General features: G+C 48.1%; 1 protein-coding gene across 6 annotated transcripts in view; it reads left to right on the top strand.

Annotated features, from left to right (window-relative positions):
* The first annotated feature begins 14786 nt into the window (after positions 1 to 14786).
* Ampd3 (adenosine monophosphate deaminase 3) overlaps positions 14787 to 24899 on the top strand; it is a 49004-nt gene continuing 38891 nt past the window's right edge. Inside the window, exon 1 of one of the 6 annotated variants that reach the window (XM_052714683.1) lies at positions 14787 to 15377. Coding sequence is in view for 4 of the 6 variants with exons in the window: in XM_052714685.1 (XP_052570645.1) it covers positions 15640 to 15661 (22 nt within the window). In the remaining 2 variants the exon portion in view is untranslated. Of the gene's footprint in view, positions 15378 to 15409; positions 15662 to 15696; positions 16232 to 20464; positions 20599 to 21177; positions 21710 to 24899 lie in introns of those variants that run through there. The other 5 variants (XM_052714685.1, XM_052714687.1, XM_052714681.1 and 2 more) reach the window with 5 other exon arrangements.

Here is a 24899-nt window from a genome sequence, read left to right as displayed (position 1 = left end):
ATGTGGTGTGTGTGTGTGTGTGTGTTAGTTCATGGGAATGCAGTATCTGCTAAAGCCTAGAGATGATTTTTAGATCTCCTGGAGGTAGAATTGCCAGGCTTTGTTACCAACCAACATAGGTGCTGAGACCCAACTGAACACTAGGCCTCTTTAAGAGCAGCGAAAGCTTTTAATTATCCATCCATCTTTCCAACCCCTTTATATTATCTTCTAATGAACTTTAAAAATTAATAAAGAAATTAATTTCAAACCTCCTTCAGGTGTTTGTGTTTCCTGTTTCTCCTTAATTATCATGTTAGGAGTTTATCAATTATTGAGCTCTTTAAAAATACCCTTTGAGTCTAAAGTTTAGGCTGTTAATGCTTTTCCTTTGTGTGTCTGTTTTCTATTCTTCCGTGTCTGATCCTTGTTCTTTCTTTTGACTTCTTTGGACTTTAACTGGCCTCATCTGCCTTCCCCTCATCCCACAGGGGATTTTCAGTGTTGATTCTGTCCTGCTGCTGAATTCTGGGATCCTGTTCCTCCTCCTTCCCATCTCTCCTATTCCAGGGCACCCACAACTCCCAACGTTGGCATGCTATCTCTTCCTTAAGAAAAGATTGGATCAAAGCTCAAATTCTCTACTACAACTATGTAGCCCAGGGTGGCCTGAAACTCGTTATGTAGCCCAGGGTGGCCTTGAATTCAGAGAGCCACCTGCTTCTGCCTCCTGAGTGCTAGGATTAAAGATTTGTGCCACCCTGCCCCAAAATATATTTTTTTTAATATTCATTGTTTTTTTCCTTCCTAAAAACACAGTTAAGATCAGGTCAGTCCTAAAGGGTGTGAGAATGGTGTGCTGGCTAGTTTTATGTCAACTCAACAGACACACACTACAGTTATCAAAGAGGAGGGAACCTCAATTGAGAAAATGCCTCCATAAGATCAGGTTGTAGATAAGCCTATAGGACATTTCTCTTAATTAGTGGTTGATAGGGGAAGGGCCAGCCCATTGTAGGTGGTGCCATCCCTGGGCTGATAGTCCTGGGTTCTATAAGAAAGCAGGCTGAACAAGTCATGAGGAGCAAGCCAGTAAGCAGCACCCCTCCATGGCCTCTGCATTACCTCTGGTCTCCAAGTTTCTGCCCTGTTTGAGTTTCTGTCCTGACTTCCTTCAATGATAAATAGTGCTGTTTTGAAGAGTAGGCCAAATAAACCCTTTCCTTCCCAAGTTGTTTTGGTCATGGTGTTTCATCACAACAGTAGTAACCCTAAGACAAATAACAAGCCACTCCCTGGCAAATTGGATGGTGTGATTTCAGCTGCTGACTGCTGGTCAGAAAGGACATTACTAAGTACTTCAGTGAGGTGACTACCTGGACAAAGCTGTCCTTTGTTTTAGGGCCATGATCCTGCTGGAGAGCCTGGTGCCTTCAGCACGAGGGGTGTAGATCCAGGAGCATTGGGGTGTGTCTGTACCCACTCTGCAGAGCAGGCAGGCTGCAGTCTACATGCAAAAGGCTCTATGACAGCGGTTCTCAACTTGTGGGGGGCAACCCCCAAAGATCATCAGAAAACACAGATATTTACATTATGATTTACAACAGTAGCAAAATTATAGTCATGAAGTAGCAACAAAAATAATTTTATGGTTAGGGGTTGCCACAAAGTGAGGAATTGTATTAAAGGGTCATAGGGTTAGGAAGGTTGAGAATCACTGCTCTAGGGACCCCTTGAAGAGAATGGTTTTGCAGATGCTACTTACTCGAGCTCAGCCTGAGAGGAGGCAGCTGTAATGGAATGTGATGCAACATGAGACAGTCATGGAAACTTCTCAGGGAGCACAGGGCCAATCTGTTGTGCGTTCTTTGTAAGAGTGACCACAGGAGACCAGGAAGCGTTGGGGGAAGGGTTCCTGCTCCCCTCCACACCCTCTATGAAAGACTCTGGGAAACATATTGGAAACAGCTGTGTAAGCCTCAAGCTGGGTTAAATTATGCTGGACTGGACCAGGAGGTCGAAGGCCTTCACACGGGGCTGCTGTAGGAACTGTCTGTAACATCAATGTTCAGCCTGACTGGGTACCACCCACCAGCTATGAAAAGGCCAGGGAGGTCAGAGGGAAAAGGTGGTGACCCTGAGAACTGTTCTGAGGTCCTCAGCTGAAGAGGTGGGGAAATGAGAGGGGCAGGTGGCCTTAGCGACATACATGATTGTTGCTGTGAGGTTCATAGGCTGCAGGCTGTATGAGAGAAAGGAAGACTCCTTAGGTGTGTGTGTGTGGGGTGGGGGGGGATGCTGGTGAGACCTTGTCAGGGCTTTGAAGACACAGGAGGGGTTTGTGAGGAAAAATGCCCAGCAGCATAGCGATGCTCTCCAGCCCTGAATACTGCTCAGACCCTCATGGTTTCCCTGGCCTTTCTTCCACCTTTGTAAATAGTCCTGTTACTAAGTCAGTCATTCTCACTGGTCCCTCTACCCAATTACCTACCCTAACAGTCCTTCAACTAAATCATCTCTCAATCCGTCCATCCCTGATGTGGGTGCTGTCTGTTGGGACCCTACTGACAGAAGGGCCACTCTGTTGATGGCTAATGGAGGCCTCTGAGATTCCAGTCCTCAGCCACTGTTGGGATGGAGGTTGGGGGTGGATTTAAAGGGCACGTGATGCTAACTTTCATTGTCCACTTGTCTAGATTTGGAATCACCAATGGGAGACATTTCTGGGTGTGTCTGAAGTGTTTCAGAGAATTAAGGGAAGAGGGAAAACCTTCCTTGAACATGGGTCCTCTCGTAGGTTCGGTTCCTGCACTGTACAGAAAGAAGACAGGAGGAAGTGAGCTGACATTCATCTCTTCGTGCTGCCTGAGTGCAGATGCCTGTCGCCTCACACTTCTGCTGCCATGCCTCCCCACCACGCTGGACAGCATCCTCAAACCTCGAACTCATGAACCCCTCCTCCAGGAAGCTCTTTTTGGTCAGGTGTTTCTCCACAGCAGTGAGAAAAGCACTGTGTATATGGTGGCTGTCTTTATCACGAAGGTGAGAACTCAGCCCTGGCATACCTCAGAGGCCTGTGGTGGGAATTTGGTTATCCTTTGACGTCTGAATCATCAGGGTGGGCAGAGATTAGCTTCGATGTGAGGAAAGGAGATTATTTTCTCATTGACGGCATCTAATACCTGACAAGAGGCAACCTAAGGAAGGAAGGAAGGCTGTTCTGGCCCATGGGCCGGGGATACAGTCTGCCAGGGAGGGGAAGGCATGGCAGTGGGACCAGCTCCTGTCCACAGCGATGGGAGAGTGCTCTCTCCCATCTCTGTGGGCCAGGAAGCAGAACAAGGGGAGTGCTTGCTTTCAGGTCATGTTCTCTCTGTTTTCTTTTTATTCATGGGCCCCAACCCTGAGAATGGAGTTGGCCATGTTCTCACCCTCTCAGTTAATTTTCTTTAGAAATGCCCTTATAGATGCACCAAAAGTGCACACACACACACACACACACACACACACACACACACACACACACACAATGTCCTTATATGTGTGTTTATTGATCTGATCAAGTTGTTGGAATGAACCATTACAGATATGATGGTGGTATTAAGAGGCAGGTGGCTGCAGGTGAGGCCCAGTCACCTCAGCTAGATCCATAGCATTTGCTCTCTGGAGAGGAGCTTAACAGAAGGCCAGGTTTAGGGGGGCAGGGGTAATTGTAACTGGTGCCTACTATGGAAAGTTGTGGGTGTATGTGACCCGGGAGCATTTTTATGATCATTCTATAATCATGAAGGGAGAACCGAGGTGTTTATAAAGTACCTCTAGGCAGAAGGCTCGCCGTCCTGGCTTCAGTGTCTACACACATGGAAGGAATGCTTGGGTCAGAAGGAGCTGGAAACATGCAGAAAATACCAGGGCCCCAGGGAGAGTGGGCCTGAGGAATTTAAAAACAGGTTTGTGAGAGATCTAATAAATGCTGGAAGAGTGACAGGGTTTGGAAACGCTGGTTTGTGAACAGCAAGCACTGCCCTGGAGCACTAAATGTGATTTTGCTTACCCAGGCTGTGCGCTACTTCCTCTTAGCAAAGCAAAGCTCTGGCTGTGTGAATTCAGCAGAATGTCTAATCACAAATATGTAATAGAAAGAAAATGAGAGCCGAGTGTTGTTTGCATGTGCTTGCTGTCCCAGGGCCTTTGCACGTGAGTTTCTCCTGCCTGGGGCCCCACTCTTGTATCTTTGCTCACGTCTCTCTTCCAGGCATGGCTTACGGTGGCTGCTTGATGAATGTCTCGTCTCAGTCATTAGTTGACAGCCTTCATGAAGGAGAGGACCACACTCGACACTCCACTGCTCCTCTAGGACCTAGTGTCTGATGCCCGCTGGGGGCTCCGTAAACGGCTTTACAGATGCCAGTGTGTTTGAAGGCCCTTCCAAATGTGCTGGTTTGAAACTGGCCTCCTTGGGGTTGGGGATTTAGCTCAGTGGTAGAGCACTTGCCTACCAAGCACAAGGCCCTGGGTTCGGTCCTCAGCTCTGAAAAAAAAAAAAAAGTACTTAAAAAGAAAAAAAAAAAACAAACTGACCTCCTCAGTGAGAAGAGGTGAAGTATAGTACGTGAGGGTGGTGACTCCGGGCCGGTGTGACCTGAATTTCTCTGAGTAAAAACCTCTTTCTGCCATAGCTAGAGTGGGAGTGAGTGTGTGAGGCCAGTATGGTCCCCCATACATCAGAGCTTCGTGAACAAGTGTAGTGAGGGCTTTGAACACTCAGACTGTGCCCTCCCAGGGTGGGAGAGACACCCAGCTCCCTTTGATGTCTTTGAAGTTGCCCAAATGTTTTCACTTAACTTTGGAGCTTACAGTGGCTTCTGCTACTCTGCAGACACAATGGCAGCCCGAACAGCTGGGAGGAGTTTGGAGGTGTGAAGACAGCATAGGGGTGAGATTCTTCTCTGTTTCCCTTAATGCGAGACTCTAGGCCCAGTGCAACCAAATGAGCCATGGAAATCAACGGCAGTTATATTTGGAAAGGAAAATGCCTTGATGGAGTGATAAATGAGATCAGTGATGCTACAGAGCAACTTGGAGGGGCCAATGAGAGGGTAATAGGATGGCTCCCTGTCTGGGGAGACTGTTCAGTCAGTAAAGCACGGTCCATCCAAGCATAAGGACCTAGATTTGATCTGCCAGGACGTATGTGTCTGTGAGCCCAGCACTGGGGAGATGGATACAGGAGAATCCTTGGAGTTCTCTGTCAAGCCAGTCCAGTCAAATTGGTGACCTCTGGGTGTCTTAAAAACTACATGGAGAGACAGTGAGGAAGGGGTCAGCCATTGACCACTGATTTCTGCACACACACACACACACACACACACACACACACACACACACACACACTTGGCCCATGCTATCTGTCTCTAAATCCCCCCCACGCCCCCCCACCCCCGCTTCCTCCATGGAACACAGCTGGGACGGCTAAAGGTTCCCCTGTTGACATTTCCAGAAGAAAAATTTCTGTTTGCTGAGGGTGAGGGACATATTTGAGGATGGCAAAGCGTGGGCTGGAAGGTGCCTGGGGGGTTGTGGAGTGGTGTGCAGTTTTCAACACTTAATTAGGAAAAGGTTTTCTTTTCTTGCTTAGGTCATTATTTCAGGTCTGTGACCATCAGCTGAAGCTAACTGCCAGAAGCTCATTGTGAAATACTAAATCGTTGACGCACAAGTGTCCCTGTGTTTATCTAGAGAGGCTCAGAGCTAGGTATGGTGGTGGTGCCTTTTAATCCTAGTACTCTAGAGGCAGAGGCAGGTGGATCTCTGTAAGTTCAAGGCCAGCTTGGTCTACACAGAGTTCCAGGATAGCCAGGGGTATAAAGAAAGACCATGTGTCAAAAAAAAAAAAGAAAAGAAAAGAAAAAAGAAAGAAAGAAAGTAAAGAAAGAACCTGCACTTTGCCATAGTCAATGTGGAGTTGATCTTTTTGGTGCAGGAATTATTTTCAGTATAAGGGAGACATGACTTTTGCAGATAGCTAGAGTCAGGGACTCATCTTCTGGGAGCAGTTGACAGGTGACAGATGCCATTGAATCCTAAGAGATTTACTTCTCTATCCCAAGGACTTGTCCACTAGACAAGCAATGAGCTAAGGAAACTGTCACTTACCGAGAGCTGTTGGGGTTTTTCCAGTGCCCTCCACGGTCTGAGGACCTTCATTCCTCACATACACTCTTTTCCTGGCTGTGTCCTCCTGTTCCCTGGCCTGGCCCATTTGGATGGGGACTCTTCCTGCTCCTTCCCAGAGTGCCTTGCCTCCTTGCCCTGAAGGGTTGTGGGAAGGTGCACAGTTGATAGCTAGCCATCTGCCCTGCCCTGCTCATGCTTAACGATGCAAAGTAGTGGAATTCTGAAGTAGCAATGAAATTCCTTTTCAAACTTTTGGCTTTTACGTTCTTTATGTTTTTGTGATTTTTTTTTTTTGTAGACAAAAAGGCACATGACTCATAAAAGGATATAAAGCTAATTTTCTTTCATAATTTTTTTATTATAGAAATACACATCTAAGGTAAATTTGCAATTTTAACCATTTTACATGGGCAGCTCAGCGGCACTGGTTGAATTTATATTGTTATGTAGTTGTAATAATTTCTTGTTTGTTAGCTTTAGAGGTGGGGTCTTGGTTTGTAGTCCAGGCTTTCCTGGAACTCCTCAGCCTCCCAGCACTAGGTTTACAGGCTGGGGCCATCATGCCTGGCTTTCCTCACAATTTTTTTAGTATTTTATTTTCTGTATCAAATGAATCCCTTCTTCCCTCCCTCCATCTTTCCTTTCCTCTTCTCCTCCCCCCCCCCTCTCTTTTGGTTTTTTGAGACAGGGTTTCTCTGTGTAGCTTTTCGCCTTTCCTGGAACTCACTTTGTAGACCAGGCTGGCCTCGAATTCACAGAGCTCCTTCCGAGTGCTGGGATTAAAGGCATGCACAACCACCACCCGGCTTTTTTATTTTATTTTATTTTTTTTTTTTGGTTTTTTGAGACAGGGTTTCTCTATGTAGCTTTGTGCCTTTCCTGGAACTCACTCTGTAGCCCAGGCTGACCTCGAACTCACAGAGAGCCGCCTGGCTCTGCTTCCCGAGTGCTGGGATTAAAGGTGTGTGCCACCGCCACCTGGCTTTCAATTCTTTTTTAATTTTTAAAATGGAGCATATTTTCTAGTTATCTGAGAGTTTCATGCATACATATGTACAGTGTATTTGGATCCTATTCATCCCACTGCTCCTCTCAACTCCGTCCAGGTCTATCCCCGACCCTTCCGCTCCTTCTCATCCTCATGTCCCCCTCTCCTTCTAAAATAACTTCTGAGCCCAATTGTGCTGCACCTGGGGCCAGCCAGGAGTACGGCCAACCAACCAGGGTTCACACTCGTAAAGACAACTGATTCTCCCCTGCAGCCCTCAGCTGTCAACAGCTCCCAAGACGGGGGTCAGGGCCCATGAGCCCCTCCTTCCTCCGTGCTCAAGTGTTGACTGGCTTGATCGTGTGCAGGCCGCCACGCTGCTGGGAGTTTATAAGTACAATGATCCTGTCATGTGCACAAGACGCTGTTTCACCTGAACCTCTGGCTCTCGAAAACTTTCTGCCCCACCCCCAACCACATCAAATACTTAAGCTGACTATTTTTCCCTTGCCCAGAGGTATCTTATCCCATGAGACTATAACCTCGTTCTTAAAGGAATTCAGGAGCTTGGAGACTATAACCTCATTCTTAAAGGAATTCAGGAGCTTGGAGACTATAACCTCATTCTTAAAGGAATTCAGGAGCTTGGAGACTATAACCTCATTCTTAAAGGAATTCAGGAGCTTGAACCGTATGCTTTCCTCTGGTACAACTGAAGCTGGCCTTCTTCCTGGTGTCCCTGGTAGAAACCACAGTGCTGTGGATACACTGGGTGTAGATAGTACAGTGAAGGACTGATAGCAGCCAGCCTTCTGGAGCCTGCCACACAAATCTGATGCAAATACTCTATGACAGGACAGTTACATACCCCTGCTTCTGTTCAGCCTTGGTCACTCCTGAGCCAAATATAAGGAAGAAGATGGCCCAAGACTGGGAATGTTAGAAGGAATGCTGGGAAAGAGTGTGGCATAATAGGAATATGTATGTGTGTGGTGTGGAGTGTAGTCAGATCAATATGGTGAGCATATCTCTAGGAAGCAAAGATCCTGGCCTTGTCTGAATTCTACACACCTCCCTCCCTCTCTCTATTTCTAAACATTATAAAGAACCACATTAAAATCAGAAACCCGGGCTGGAGAGATAGCTCAGAGGTTAAGAGCACTGCCTCTTCTTCCAGGGGTCCTGGGTTCAATTCCCAGTAACCATATGGTGGCTCACAACCATCTATAATGAGATCTGGTGCCATCTTCTGGCATGCAGGTAGAACACTGTAAATATAATAAATAAATCTTTAAAAAAATAATTAGCTGGGTGGTGGTGTACACCTTTAATCCCAGCACTGGGGAGGCAGAGCCTGGCAGATCTCTGTGAGTTCGAGGCCAGCCTGGTCTACAGAGCAAGATTCAGGACAGGCACCAAAACTACACAGAGAAACCTTGTCTTGAAAACCCCCCCCCCCAAAAAAAAAAAGATTAGAAATCCAACTTTTAAACCACAAGGCAAGAGATAGTGGAGACTGAGGGCTGATGATTCAGGGTAGTTCCAAGAAAGGGTTTAATAAGCAAGGATGTTTGAGGCTGTGACTCCTGTCTATGAAAAGTCAACTATGTTCTTGCCAGAATCTCATTCCTGGTGTCACCTAGTTTGACTTTGGATCGAGTCTTGGAGGGAATGCAGTGACAACAGAAAGGGACTCCTAATTTAATTAGCCTCCATCTAATTGAAACCGGATGCTTGTTAGGCCTGATCCCCAAGAACATCGGCACCCGCTGTGCTTTCGGACCCAGGAGAAGCACAGGCTGTGGGCCCCAGCCCAAATTCCCAGTCACTAATCTCCTTCAGCACAACCCAGAGAGAAGTGAGAGACCTAAGCCAAATATCTCAGCCCCCGAGAGACCAAACCGAGTCCTCCTGAGCCCTCTTCCTCTCCCCGTCCAGATCTGTTGTGATACCTATGAACTCCCTCTCCACTCCTTGCCACAGCCCCAAGAGCTTGTGCTTTGTGATGAGGGCCAACTCCCTCCACTGGTCTCTAAAGGGCTCAGACTGGACTGTCTTCTTCTTAGGACCCCATCTCACAAAGCAGGAACTGGCTCTTTATGAAGGGCTGCTCTACCCTCTGCCAGTGGATGCCAGCTTGCTCAGGATGGCTTGTCCTAAGAAGGAAACAGTCTGCAGGTGAAGTGTGTGTGGGGAAAGGCTTGCACCCTGTCACAACACAGCACCTGGGTGGGCTGTGATGTCCTCTATAGCAGGAGCCAACGCCCCTGCCCTGGGCACCCTTCCCTCCAACCACTGTGTCTTCTTGCTGCCCTGTTTCTTCCCTGTTGTGAGACCATATGCCATGATTTCAGTCCACTCAATTCAATTAGCAGCAGCCTCAGGCTGTTCCGGTCGGGAACAGACAGAAGATGTCCAGGTACCTTTGAAGCACTCTCAGAGCAGAATCCTTTCCCTACAGCCTCCTTTTGGGGTTGGGGTGTGCAGCTTGGCTTCTAGCACGGGAGACTGTGAGAGGAAGCAGAGAGACTAGGTGTTTGGACAGTGCCACCCCTATCTTGAATGTGTGCATGTTCAAAGTGGGGCAACTGTCCAGAGGACAGCATGGCTGTGTGGAAAGTGAGTAGCTCTTAGCACTTAAAACTGCTTCAGCAAGCCCCAGTCCCCCAGTGCATTAGAAGTACTTCCTGCTGGAGGTGTCCACATCTTTGGCTTCATGTGTCCTTTAAGATGTCAGAAGGGCTCAGTGAGTGGAACAGTTCATTGGAGGAGAGGACCCAACATGGCAGGATGTTTTCCCCTGGAGACGGAAGCATGAAGGAAAGATTGGTGTAGGCTGCTGTTCGGGCGGACAAGGGGACAGGTGTCTCAGGGAGGTGGTTGTAACATGAATCTTAAATGGTCTTATTAATAAAAAAAAAAAAACTTAGAGCCAGCTATTGGGGTGAATTCTGAAAGATCAGAGAAGCAGAACAAGCCACATCCAACCTCACCTTGCCAACTTCTCAGCCAATCCTGTTTCCTCAAACTGGAAGCCTCTGAGTCCTCATCCGAATGGATCTCAGCTGAACTGCTGCTAAAAGCCTAAAAGCTTAAAAACCTCTAGTTCCTGATCCTCATGCCTTATATACTTTTCTGCTTCCTGCCATCACTTCTTGGGATTAAAGGTATGTGTCTTTCCCAAGCAAGACATGAGATCTCAAATGCTGGGATTATAAGTGTGTGCCACCATGCCTGGCTCTGTTTCCAGTGTGGCCTTGAACTCCCAGAGATTTGGATGGATCTCTGCCTCCGGAATGCCAGAATGCATGTGCTACCACTGCCTAACCTCTATGTTTAATATAGTGGTTGTTCTGTTCTCTGACCCCCAGATAAGTTTTACTGGGGTGCATAATATATCAACTACAGGTGGTTGTAGTGGCAGAGGCTAGCTAGTATTCACACTGACCTGATTCAATAGAAGGGAAGGCTTAAATCAGTGGTCTTTAAAGTGGGATCTGCAGAACAATCCACTGAAATATAGAGGAAAAAGAGGAATAAATACATACATATTTATATACATATATTATAAAAATATATTTTTTGTTTAGAAATTTTTCATGCCAATATTTACTAAATAAATCCACGTAGGCACTCCTATTCAGTCTACAGTCTAGTGTTGATCATACATAGGCAGGAAGGGAAGGGAACTTGGGAATTCCTGGTCCAGGAACTTTCAAGTTTGGGGGGGTGGTCTTCCAAATGACTTCTATCCCAGGCAGTGGATAGATGGATTATGCAATCTGATTCTGCTGAAGCCATTCTCATAAAACAGGTGGGTGGTTTGGGAAAGACCCCTGCAAAAGCCCAGAGACAAATAATAATATGAACAACAGACTCAGAAAAAGGACAGAGTTAATGAGTCCCTAGGAGATGCTCCTGCTTTTCCTTCTCCTTCTCCCTCCCGGCTCCACAGAATTCAGGCCTTGTGCATACTACACACATGCTCTACCACTAAGCCCTATCCTCAGCCACAGAAATCTTCTTTGAGGTTCTTATTTAAGAATAAAAGACAAAATGTCAGGTGACATCATTGGAGAAAGCTGCTGCTCTGTTTGCCATGGTTAAAGTAACTGCATTGGTCCAGAGAGAAGACAATCATAAAGGACATTGTCTTAGTTAGGATTTCTACAGCTGTGAAGAGACACCATGACCATGGCAACTCTTATAAAGGAAAACATTTAATTGGGGCTGGCTTACAGTTTCAGAGGTCCAGTCCATTCTCATCATAGCGGGGAGCATGGCGGCATGCAGGTAGATGTGGTGTTGGAGCAGTAGCTGAGAGTCCTACATCTTGCAGGCAACAGGAAATGGTCTAAGACACTGAGCAAAGCCTAAGCAAAACAGACCTCAAAGTCTGCCCCCACAATGACACACTTTCTTCAACAAGACCACACCTACTTCAACAAGGCCACACCTCCCAATAGTGCCACACCCTGTGAATTTATGGGGAACAATTACATTCAAACTATCACAGGCAGCATATTAAAATACACTCAGAAAACATCACGGAAAAGTCAAAGGAAGGAAATTAGAATATATGATGTGTTGTGCAGGATGGGTATGGGCTTGGGTGTAAGTTGCTAACATATTCCATCCTGTCTTTGCCATATGTCTTAGCTAGGGTTTCTATTTCTATTGCTGTGATAAAACACCATGTCCAAAAGCAACTTGGGGAAGAGAAGGTTTACAGCCTGTAGTCCATCATCTAGGGAAACCAGGGCAGGAACTTGGAGGCAGGAGCTGATATGGTGGACACAAGGAGTGCTGCTTACTGGATTGCCTCTCGTGGCTTGCTCAGCCTGCTTTCTCATAGCACCCAGAACCGCCATCCCAGGGATGGCACTGCCCACAGTGGGAAGGCTCTCCCATATCAGTCAAGAAAACGCTCCACAGACTCATCTACAGGCCAATCTTATGGAGGCATTTTCTCAATAAGATTCTCTCTTTCTAGATATGTCTAGGTTTCTGTCAGGTTGACAAAAACTAACCAGTACACCATGAGTCTTCCCTATTAACCAAGTTAGTTCTTTGATGATTTCAGACATACATAGTGCATTCTGGGTATCCTCTCATCCCTATTGCCCTTCCCAGTCCTACTCCCTGCCAGTCCCTTTCCCAGATTCATCACTTAGTTTTATTTTGCGTACTGTTTAGTTTAGTTTACGAGGGCCGTTGGACTGGGGCTGTCCACTGGAGCATGGTGGGGTCACTAGTGGGCATACAACTGAGGGAAATGACTCTTTCATTCCATGAATCTATCAGCTGTGAGAGTTAAGGACCCCTGAGCCTCTGGTCCTTCCATGTCTTGCTGTTGATGGGCCCATTCTTGGGCAGATCCCGCAGTTGTTGAGAAATTCTGATTGCCTGGAAGATGCCATGCTTCCTGATGATAACATTCATGAAATCCTGTTTAGTAAAATAAGGATAAGGATGTGTTCACAACAATGGACAACTTATCCCGTGGTGAGGACCACCATATGCTGGTGACCCTGTCTGAAGACTGCCACATGAAACCCATCATTCACTCTTGCCTGCATAAGCTGCCACAATGATGTTGAAGGGATATGGTTAAGAAAGACCCTTAAAACACAGTGGGAGCTTTATAACATTTATAATGAAATATCGGGGGACACAGAAAATCCTGACTATTGCTCAGAAGTTCACTGATGTCTCAGGGCCAAGAACTTGATATCTGTGGAATTTAGAAATGTGTCTCTTTAACACGAAGGACAAATGTCCCAAATTTGCTGACCTCTGCTGACTATAACTGTTATAAGTGTGTTATGTAGAGGGGATGCGCGCACACACACATACACACACACACACACACACACACATACACAAAACCAACACAAACCAAAAAAAAAAAAAAAAAAAAAAAACCCAACCCAAACCAAAAAACTCACAGTGTCTATCAGGCAAGGGGGATATTTTTAAGGAGATATTTTAATAAATGAATCATATTACAGGATTGCACTACAAAAAGTGGCATTTTGACTGTTCCTATTATGTAAGTTTAATGGCAAAATGAAATGTGTCACTGCTGTGGGATGTCTTTCTGTATGCTGTGAATATGTGTGACTCCCATTGGATAATAAATAAAGCTGTTTTGGTCTATGGCAAGAAAGCTTACAGCCAGGTGGGAAATCCAAGCAGAAGCAGAGAGAGAAGGGCGGAGTCAGGGGAGACACCAGCCCGCCACCAAAGGAGCAACAAGATGTCAGCAGACCGATAATGCCACGGCCACATGGCAACATATAGATTTAGAGAAATGGGTTAATTTAAGAAAAAAAAAAAAAAGCTAGCTAGCAGGCAGCTGAAGCCATAGGCCATACAGTTTGTAACTAATATAAGCCTCTGTGTGATTATTTTATAAGCGGCTGTGGGACTACAGGTGGGAGAGATTCGTCCGGACTGCTGCGCAAGGCAGGATGGGAGAAACATCTGGCTGCATGTCCTCTTTCCCCTTTTGTTACAGTCTGCATGCATGTGTCAAAGCTAGAGGTTGTCTGATGTCTTCCTCAATTTATCCCCACCTTATTTTTTAAGACACAGTCATCACTGAACCTGGATCCTGCTGATTTGTCTAGACTGGCCAGCTAGTAAGTCCCAGGTATCCTCCTGCCTCTGCCTCCCCAGCACTGGGATTACAAGGATGCATTGGTGCAGGGTCAGGATATGCGACCAAACTAAGGTCCTCATGCTTTCAATAAAGTACTTTTACTGACTACACCAACTGGCCAGCTCTGAAAGCATAATGTTTACAATCTTATAGGTTCATTATCTCAATTAAAAATACCCTTTGTATTAAAAATATTTATAAGAACAATTGATGAAATACTCAGAGAATTTGATTTCAGTGACAGAACAGTTTTCTGTGCCACTTCACATTTATAAATTGGGAGGTGTCACTTAAACAGAATTATGACTTAATAAATGCAAAGACAGTTCTTTTTATTTTTGCATGATGTATCTTCTTAGGAAACAAATATCAACAGCCAGGGGTCTGGAGAGATGGCTCACAGTTAAGAGCACTTGCTCTTGCAGAAGATCCACTTGGTGGCTCACAACCACCCATAACTCCACTTCCAGGGGATCCAGTGCCCCCTTCCGACCTCCTCAGGCACCAGGCACACAGGTGGTACACAGACACACATGGGAGCAAGACATTCATACACATAAAATAAATTATATCAGAACAATAGCCATTAGAACCAAGTATTCTATTAAGTGAACTTAGAAGCATATGTTCTTGTCTCATTAACTGTGAAACTAGGGTTTAGTAAACTATTATTAGGGTTTAGTAAACTAGTTTAATCCCTGTGCACTCATCAGATTGTGGACAACTTTAAAGTGAAAAAAAAAAAGATACAGCACACCATTCACTAAAAAGAAAATAATTTGCTGGGTGTGATGGCACATGCCTTTAATCCCAGCACTCTGGAGGCAGAGGAAGGTCTCCATAGCAAATTCTAGGCCAGCCAGGGCTACACAGTGAGACTCTGGTTTTTTTTTTTTGTTTTTTTTTTTTAATTATTGGTTCATCTTTATCACATCTTTTGAAACTTGTTAGTGTGCTTTGTAATGTATATTAGCAGTCACATATGTATCGTTTATAAATACGTAGACTGTAAGCATCAGGCTATGAAGTAGAAAGAATAAAATTTGGTACTTAAATGAGACAGCTCTGCAATGAGTGAGGACAGGTAGTGGCAATAACTTAGAGAACGAAACACAAGTCAAGGCTGGGTCCCCAGTGTGGATTAAAGACTGGGTGCTTGGTGATGTCAAGACTAGAAACACAGGCAGGCCATTAGGAGTTGAGCCTGGGGCCCTCTGGTTGAGAAGCTCTCTACTATGATAGCACCTGCTGCTCTGGAGTGTTCTGGGCCTACGAGGGGATTCAAAAGCTATTAGCAGGCGGGAGGCTGTTAAAGCCATGGGGATGGGCCTGGATTCTCTGAGTGAGCTGAGGGAGTGATCCAGGGAGCTGGCATCCTGAGATTCTCCGGAGCAGAAGCAGCATAATGGAAAACCAGGCCATGGAAGCTGAGAAACCGGTCACCCAAGCCAGAGGAAAGTGTGCCTCACGCAGCGTGGTTGTGCGAGGTCGGCAGGCACCGGGTGCTAACTTTGGGAGCTGTGTTCCAGGGAGGAAGGAGTGGTCAACAGACTCCAGTGCTTGAAAGAGGTGAGCAAGGGTGCACAGAAAGCTCCCGCTGGCCTTGGCAACTCGGAGGTCATTCCGGACTTTGAGGGGCGGGCATAGAAACCAGACCGCAGAAGGCTGGAGAGCAAGGGAGTGTGTGCGTGCGTGTGTGTGTGTGTGTGTGTGTGTGTGTGTGTGTGTGTGTGTGTGTGTGTGTGTGTGTGTACGCGCACGCTTGTGTGTTGGGAGGGGCGGGAAGGTGATTCAAGGGACCCGGCCGACACCTGGAGAAAACCAATGCTTGATGATCGGTTTAGCTACCGAGAGTAAGTGTCCTGGTGGGGATCGAGCCTCCAGAATCTCGTTTTGGGGCAAGTCCAGGTGGGGAGGGGAGGAGGTCGGCAAACACCTTGGAGCCCGGCGTTGCAGCTGGGCTGGTGGTAGCGAGGCTCAGAGCGGGTATCCCCGCTGGCATCTGACCCCGGACTGTGTCGCAGCCCCGCGGAGCCCGGGTGGAGCCGGGCTCGCTTCCGGCCGAGGACAGGGCGGCCACCGCTCCCGGGTGCTCAGGTTTCCTGCCGGCAGCACGGCCCAGCGCCCTGGGTAGCTGCGGGTCCTCCAGGTAGTGCGCGATCCCGCTGCGCTGTGCAGGCCGCTCGCGCTTCTCTCACCCGGCCACCCGGGCCCTGTCGCGCAGGGCTCAGCTCGATCCCCGCCAGCCGTGAGCTCCTGCCGGGCAGGCACCGGCTGCGAGCGCGGCCTGGTTGGGTCCAGCTCGGCGCGCCCGGCCCCACAGGCGTCAGTGCACTGCAGCCGCTGTCCTGTGCGCCCTGCCTGGCGCGGCACCTGCGCTCCAGCCCGGCGGCCAACCCCCATGGCCCTGCCCTCCGAACCCGGTGAGTGCGCACGATGCTGCGCCGCCGACCTTGGGTCGGCGTCCTGCGTCCAGTCCCTTGACAGCGAAGAGACTTGAACCTCCGCAGTGCCCACCCCCAGAGCTTGTCCCCGGCCCCGTGCTGCCCTTTCCCTACCCAGCAGTGGCCTGGGCTCCACAGGCCTCCGGTGAGCCTGAAGCATCCCGGGTGCCTGGCTTAGACCAGGTTTGCGAGATTTAGGGAAATTAAAGGACCCGGGACATGCTGGCTCCTGAGCTCCCGGACAAGTTTCTAGGCGCGTGCACGAGACCCGTTGGATGTGTTCGGCTGTGTGGACTTCTAGCAGGAGGCAGAGGGGTGCACGGGACAGTAGGGTGATGAGTCGTTTGAGGGCCCCTTTTCTCTGTCACTGGGCGAGGGAGGAGTACAGTCTTGTGCTTTAGTAGGTTGGTTCCGCCCTAGAACTTCCTGTGGCTGCTTTGCGAGCAGATTTGCTAATGGCTGGTCTAGACTGGCAGAGGTCTGTGATGTAAGATTGAGAGGCCCTGGATAGGAGACTACTCCTAACTAGGTTGTCCCCAAACTATGTAGCTGGAAGCTTCTTGGTGGGAAATATGTCAAGTTACTGAGTAAAAGCTGGCACCACTAAGTCCAGCATGGTCCTGAGCAGTTGTGGACTAGGCTGCAACACTGTGAGAAGACATGCCTCCCTAGATTCAAAGAGTCAAGGATGAGATGCAGTGGAGCCTCTGAGCCAGGGAGAAGGAGCCTCTGCCTGCTCTGTTCCATCATTAGCTCCACCTCTGGCGAGCAACTTGGAGGGACCTGACTTGCTCCGAAGAGGCTGTTCTCTCTAGGTGCGTTGGTGGGAGATTCTTTGATCTTTCAGGCCTATCCATCCTTAGCCTAGCCTCAGACCTGAAGGCCTGCATATAGGTTAATAGCCTTCACCTACATCAAGAAGTTCTTTGAGATGAAATATTCGCTTTTCTTGCTTTTATTCTTGCTAGTCACTCTTCAGATGGCCTCTAGATCAACCACAGATCTTGACAGTATCTTGGGCAAGTGAAATGTAGGCTAGGATTAAATAGGAATATACTTTTCTCTCCTAAAGCGGTTCAGTGGCCTGGTTCTGCTACCAAGTATATGAATCTATTTCCTCCATGTGCTGACGCTGTAGGACAAGGGACAATGGCTCTGTCTTTTAACACAGGGTGTGAGGAACTGATGAGGGTATAGACTGATAGCTCGAGTTCAGGATGTACACAGTCACCAAGAAGTGGCAATGATAGAGGCGATGCCTTTCCCCCCAGATCTGGCTTCATGTTTAAACATGCCTTCCGTCTGTCTTCCCATACCCAGGTAGAAACTTGGGAGAGTACCAGCTCTGTCATGGTGTTTGATAAATGTCAAATAAAAGGAGTCAGTGTCGGTGTGAAACTTTACATTCATTTCCCTGCTGGACTTTCTTGTATCTGATATCATGATGACGAAGAAGATAATGATGCTGACAGAGAATACCTTCAAAACACATATGCTGAGCTAAGGATGAGTCCCAACACTTCCCATGTGCTGACTGATTAATCATGGCATCTCATGGCATTGCTATTTTTATTATTCTTCCATTGTAGGGAATAAAAAAGCCACGGAAATTTCATCATCTGCCCAAGGCCATATAAACAAGTGGTGGGACAGGATTCAATGCCAGGTAGTCTGACTCGAGTCCATATTCTTAACCATACACACAACTGACTCTTGAGATCACCATAGGGGGATTCTACCTTAGCTTAGACCATTCACACACTCACTGTCTTATGTGACCATCTATTCAATGTGTGAGAGTGTGTGTGTGTGTGTGTGTGTGTGTGTGTGTGTGTGTGTGCGCGCGCGTGCACGCGTGCGTGCGCTGAGTGCCTTGGCACTGGGATATAATAGCAAATGAGACCGGTGATGTGTGTGGAGGTGATATTTCACAGGTGCCCAACTCTTGTTACACACGTCTCAGAAACGAGAAGGAAATTGGCTTCTCTAGGCAAGCCTGTGCCTTGCTTTTAGAGAGCAGAGTGCTATGTTTCATGACGAGTCATAATTTGATTCTAGCCTTTGCTGTCCCCCATGTAGGGACAATTAAGTGACATAAATGAACACACCCTGGTCTCTGGAGAAGGAGATGCAGGTCTTGGGTCTTGTTATCTTAGGTCATCCTGACAGCCATTCAGGAGGGACCAGGAGGGAAGTGAAGAAGCTGGGCAGACGGCTCAGTGAGTAAAGTGCTTGCTGCTCAAGCATAAGGACCTGAGTTCAGATCCCCAGAACCCACAGAAAAACTGGGCACATCAGTGCTCATCTGTAACCCTAGTATGAGGAGGACAAGACAGGCCGATCCTGGGGCCTTCTGGCCAGACTAGTTCATCACTGGCCAGCTCAGTAAAGAGACCTTGTCTCAGAAAGATAAGGTGAGGAGCAATTGGGGAAATTGACATTAACATCTGGCTTCCACATGTTCAGGTGAGTGCATCTGCACACACACCTATACACACACACATACAAACACACACACACACACACACACACACACACACACACACACACACACACACACGAGAGAGAGAGAGAGAGAGAGAGAGAGAGAGAGAGAGAGAGAGAGAGAGAGAGAGAGAACGAGAACTGAGGCTCTGAGCAAGTGATGAACACTTCTCAGTCAGTCCATTGAGGCATGTGGGCCACAAGAAGCAGCAATATGCCAGTCTCAAGGTCAACCGTGAGGTCTTGAGCATCACAGGTGCTCCTGAGACAGAGCTGTCCCTGTTCATTTAGCACTACACGCCCTTGGCCATCGTTCTGCCCCTGTTGGCCATCGTTCTGCCCCATCATCGGAGCAGAGTTGCCTCACTCCTCTGTCTAGACCTGGTGGAGCTGGCCACACAGTTAGCTTGGTCTCAGGATGGCAGCTTTCTCTAGATTGGAAACTGAAGACCAAGAGGAAGGAGCTTCCCAGCTCTGATGCCATGGGATATTAATAGGTGTCCTTTCCCATGATGGGATGGCCAGTGAAGTGTGTTCACTTCACTCTCTTTACTGAAGGACTTCTCACTGATGTATCTGCTAGTAGAGATTGTGCGGGGCTGGGCAGAGGTGGCGCACGCCTTTAATCCCAGCACTTAGGAGGCAGAGGCAGGTGGATCTCTGAGTTCAAGGCCAACTTCGTCTACAGAGTGAGCTCCAGGACAGCCAGGACTACATAGTGAGACCCTGTTTTGAAAATAACAGCAACAAAAACCAAACTAAACCAAACCAGAAACTGTGGGAATCCTTATAAAAGAAAGCAGTGTTTTCAGATCATCTTCTCTTTTGGGTTCTATAGACTACACTTTGTTTAGACCAAGGCTATCTAGAGTCCCATTAAAGCTGGAGAGTAAAATTACCTGAGTGGGTTGGGCTTAGAACCATGATCCAGGATGATCACTTTCCCCACATACCATTGGCTTCCAAAATGCCAGCCATGAGAATCATTTGTCCCATCTATCATTTGACAGAGAGAGAGACAGAGAGAGAGATATATATATATATATATATATATATAGAGAGAGAGAGAGAGAGAGAGAGAGAGAGAGAGAGAGAGAGAGAGAGAGAGAGAGAGAGAGAGAGAGAGAGAGAGAGAGAGAGAGAGTCCAAAGGCCAGAGAGGGTGTCAGAGCTAGAGTTCTAAGTGGTTGCTTGATGCACATGCTGGGCTTGAACTCAAGTCCTGTGCAAGAGGAAGAAGCACTCTGAACCACTGAGCCATCTCTTTAGCTCCTTGACAGAAGAGCTTACGGGCTTGGCTTCCCCTTCCCCCATGCTATAATAAGCACAGTGAATTATTTAATGACCAAACATTGCTCCCCTTCAGGTTGTGTGTGGCCTGCTGACGGTACTGTTGATGAAACAGTTGTGTGGACAGGTGGATTGTAATCTCTGGGTTGCTGAAGGCCAGAAGCAGGTCATGTGTCAGCACTGTAACCCTGCTCTGGGCTCACAGGAGTCACAGTGTAGGCACAGCAAGGCACAGCCTCTCCATTGGACATGAGGAGGTGACTCAGGTCCAAGACTGGGCCACAGCTAGCCTCCTGGTAAACAACTGACCTGCTCTTTCTGGGCTCCTCTCCCTAGGATTTCAACAGCACCATGGAAATAGCCATCTTACTCAGGGGAATTTCCTAGACCCACACAGTTTGTCGAAGTCACTGAAAGGCTGTGTGTATCTCCAGAGCCTCTCCATTTTCCTAAAGGGCTGAGGAAAGGGTATACACAGGGCTTGTGTATGCCCTTTATATGACTGGGTTGTCCTCTGTGGGTCATTTAAGAAAGGACAGCTAAAGAATCCAGCCTGCACTTTGGGACACTACTGTGAGTAGTGGTAAGGAGAGGAGGGCTGGGGTGAACCTGGTCAGGCCAGCTTTGGGGTGCTTTTGTTTTTCTGTGAGCATGGTGTGTGCACATGCATGTGCAGGAGAGAGGGGGGGAGGGAGGGAGGGAGGGAGGGAGGGAGGGAGAGAGAGAGAGAGAGAGAGAGAGAGAGAGAGAGAGAGAGAGAGAGAAAGTGAGAGAGAGAGAGAGAGAGAGAGAGAGAGAGAGAGAGAGAGAGAGAGAGAGGGAGGGAGAGAGGGAGACTGTGTTGAAGGGAGTCTGGCAGTGCTTGTCAGGCTGTCCAGTCACTGGGATGTGTGGCTTCTTTTAGGGACGAGATGGAAGAGTAGCGTAGGTAGGCTTTTCATCTCTGCTGCCTGCCGCTCAGCTGCCTGCTTCTGTGTGGAGGCCACTCCTTATTCTGGGCTCTGTTCTTTCCTGGTCAAGGAGGAAGCAGTTCATAGTCCTTTCCTCTTTTTTGAGGGGGAGGGGAAGGAGGAGGTAGTGTTGGGCTCTGGGTTCCCTGTCGACTTGTGGGGCGCCTTCAGGAGGGTTGTTTTGCATGATGGGGCTGCTGAGAGCAGGCAGAGCAGTCCCTCTATAGGTGAACCTCCTTGATGAGGTGAGCCCTGCTGTCCCATCAAGCCTAAAGTGGGGTTCATACAGGAAGCAGCCAAGGTGATGGTTTCACCAGTCCCCACTCAGCTTTCATTGGAGCCTGGGCGTTGGAGGGAGGGCAGCTTATCTTGTGTGGCTGCCCTGGAGGGCAGCGGCGCTGGCTGCTTTCATTTCTTCTGGTGAAGGCTGGGAGCAGGGCCAGGACGTGGTGTTCAGGATCCTACATCCATTTTGCCTTGGATAACCGGCATTACCTGAGGCCTTTAAGGCTTTTGGAAATTTTCCACTTGCGTTTCGTATTCGCAGGAGAATTTCCAGCCCAGACTTTTCCTGCTCACAGATATGCAAAGCAGAGACCTCCCACCCCAGCCACAGCAGGGAGGCCTCAGCTAGCTGCTCCGGCCCTGACTCAGCTCCAGGCAGCACAGGCAGCACAGGCAGCACGTCGCCTGTGTGGCATCCTCAGAATCATTTATGGAGACTCCAGGCTCAGGTCTGTGACATGGGTTCTGCACTGAGGTTCTGGCAGGAGGAGGGAACAGGTCTGTTAGTATAAGGCAGGATTTTGGTGGCATTGGGCCACCTTTCCGGAGGGGCCACGGTGCTGTGGGAAGTTGCTGTTTGTTGAACTCGTGGTGTTTTAGCGCTTTCCAACTCCTGGGGGATGGCTCACGCTCATTAGAGGGTGCTGTGTGTAGCAATAAGATAAGCGAGATCGTTAGCTGACTGATGCTGGTGAATTCACAGTTAAGCCTCACAAGCCTGCTGGCTTCAGTTGGTGAATGGTCAAAAGCCAGGCATGATGGGGCAGCTGGAACTGAGCTCTACTTGGCATCTGCAGAGTGGGCTTTCCTTGGCAAGACTGGCCTGGCAGGTGCTAGGAGTTTGAGAAGGGGAGGGATGGCAGGGTATCCATCTAGGATGGCCAGAAGGCAGCAGATGTGCTGCAGGGGTCAGGGCCCACTGAGGTCCGTTTGCAAGACTGGGACCAAAGTCCTCACCAGTTGTGTGGGACACTCATCATAATCCTTTAGCTGCTTCCTGCAAGTTCTGAAAAGAAAAGGATCTTGGTGGGAGGGGACAGGAGGGAAGAGATAATGTGTGTGGGGAAATGACTAAAATACATCACATGTATGAAAATGACATCATGAAACCTGTTATTTCATACAATGAATTTACACTAATAAAAACTTAAGAGAGAAAAAGGAAAGGGTCCTAACAGGGAAGCACTGTTCCAGGATCCTAGAGTCTCGTACGTGCCTGGTGGACCTGGGGAATGCAGTGTCTCCTCCATTATTGCTCTCAGGCCCCGCCTAACCAGGAGGTGTATCTTCTCTTGGGGCCCAGTTTGAGGAAGGCAGGTTCAAGCTGAGGAAAAAGGGGGAAGATCAAGTGTAAGGAAGATGCATGAAGAGTATGTCTGGTTGACTTAGGAAACAGTGCTTCAGGGGTGGAGATGGCAGACTGTGGCGTAAGAAGACATAGAGGCATAAGGGCTGTCCCAAATGCCCCTTCCTGAGGAGGTCCAGAGTGATGTGTCAGGCTCAGGTTATGTGCGTCTGTTGGGTGGAAGGGTGGTTGTACACAGGATAGGACCTAGACAGAGAGGGTCTCTGTGGAACAAACCCCTCTGGGCTGGTACCTTTCTGTGTGGGTCAGGCAGGAGAGGGCCCAACAGTCAAACCTTGGAGGAAGAAGTTTGACTTACTGTCCTCTTATGGAGTCTTCAAACCATCCATTTTCTTTCTATTATCTTAGTATCTTAAAAATGAAAGTAGTTAGGTGTGGTGGTGCACACTTTTAAACCAGCGCTCAGGAGGCAGAGGCGGGAAGATTTATGAGTTGAAGATCTGCCTCGTCTACACAGCAAGTTGCAGGCCATCCAAGCGAGCTCAAAAAACAAAATGAAAATAAGAAATGAAGTTATAATCGCATTGACTATTAAAATGAGATATCCCAGCTGGGTATAGCAGCTTATACATTATAGTCCCAGAACTCAGGAAGCTGAGGCAGGAGGATTGCGGCAAATTTAAGGCCAGCTTGGACTAGAGTGAATATCAGGTTAGTCTGTGCTATATAGCAAGATTCTATCTTAAACAAAAATAAAACAAAGCGCCGGGCGGTGGTGGCGCACACCTTTAATCCCAGCACTCGGGAGGCAGAGCCAGGCGGATCTCTGTGAGTTCGAGGCCAGCCTGGACTACCAAGTGAGTTCCAGGACAGGCGCAAAGCTACACAGAGAAACCCTGTCTCGAAAAACCAAAAAAAAAAAACAAAAACAAAAACAAAAAACAAAGCAATCCAAACCCAAACAGCTATTCCCTGCCATCCTGATGTTTTGAGTGTGTAACACTCCCATGCCATCAGGTTGTTTTGCGTGTGTAACAGTCCCATGCCATCCTGTTGTTTTGAGTGTGTAACACTCCCATGCCATCAGGTTGTTTTGAGTGTGTAACACTCCCATGGCATTTGGTCATTTTGAGTGTGTAACAGTCCCATGGCTCTGATCATAAGGGAATGCATTTTTATATCATTGTAATCAAAGCACAGCACAGTTTTGTATATTAATTCCTTATTTACTATTATTTCATAGGATTTTAAAGATGTGGCTGCTCCTGTTTCCTAGTTCAGATTATTTTCTTGGTGATTTCAGGAAGGTTCACTTCTCCAGCAGCATTGTGTCTGCTGCCCTTTGTCTGGGTCTCCCTGCGTCTACGTCTGAGATGTGACGTGAGGTTTGGGGTACTGCTCTTGACCAATGGACTAGGAGTTGGGGGCCAGGGCTCACATTGTTCCCACTTGCCTTCCAAGCCTGACTCTTGGTGCTGCCCGAGCACCCTCCCTGTCACCTTGTCTTGAGCCTCTGCTCTCACAGCCCCCAGCTTCCCACACAGCCAGTTCTGTTCCTCTTCCTCTCCGCAGGGGACAGGCTTCTGCTTGTTCTTGGCTGATGTGTGGTCCCTGTTCCGCCCTGGACCCTCATGGTTGGAGGCTGGGGTCCCCTCCTCACCCTTCCCCTCTCATCTTCCTTAGACTGAGAGGCCCAGGAAAGGCACATTCCTGGGGTGTGGGGGAGGGAGGGATTTGGTTTCAGAATCAAGACCACAGACATGGCTCTGACTGCCCATTACCAACCCGTTTTCTTCCTTCCTGTGTGTGTCATGAATTAGCCCCACATGCCACAGAGAAGACCAGTGCACTGAACCTCCAGCATAGGAAACCTCTCCACTACCTAGAATTGCGCCACTTACAATAAGAGGGCCCTAGAGACCATTTACACCGTCCCTTAATCTCACAGATGAGAAAAATTTGAGACCTAAGAGTGACTGACCCAAAATGGCCTAATGAGCCCTGCCCCTGTAATTGCTTCCTGTCCTTGATGGAGAGCAGCAAGGCCCATCCCACCCTCATCTAGCCTGGCCAACAAAACCACCTGAAACATCCTTAAAGAAACTGGTAATAGGTGGGTGGGGGACAACCTGCCCCCGACCCCCCACATCTTACAAAGCTCCCAGGGAAGGCATCTGGACTGTTGACAAGGTGAATGCACCCAGTGAATATGCTCAGGACAGTGAGGGAGAAGGGAGGAAGGGGGGGGGGGGACAACATGTAAAGAGGATGAGGAAAGCTTCTTTTAGGAAGTGAATTTTCAGCTTCTTAAAGAATGTTATTGTTCAAAGCCT

Source organism: Peromyscus californicus, unplaced genomic scaffold (assembly GCF_007827085.1).
Source record: "Peromyscus californicus insignis strain IS unplaced genomic scaffold, ASM782708v3 Scaffold_4__1_contigs__length_199733344, whole genome shotgun sequence".
NCBI classification, from domain to species: domain Eukaryota; kingdom Metazoa; phylum Chordata; class Mammalia; order Rodentia; family Cricetidae; genus Peromyscus; species Peromyscus californicus.
Note: the sequence above shows the minus strand (reverse complement) of the source record. Positions and strands in the feature narration are given on the sequence as shown.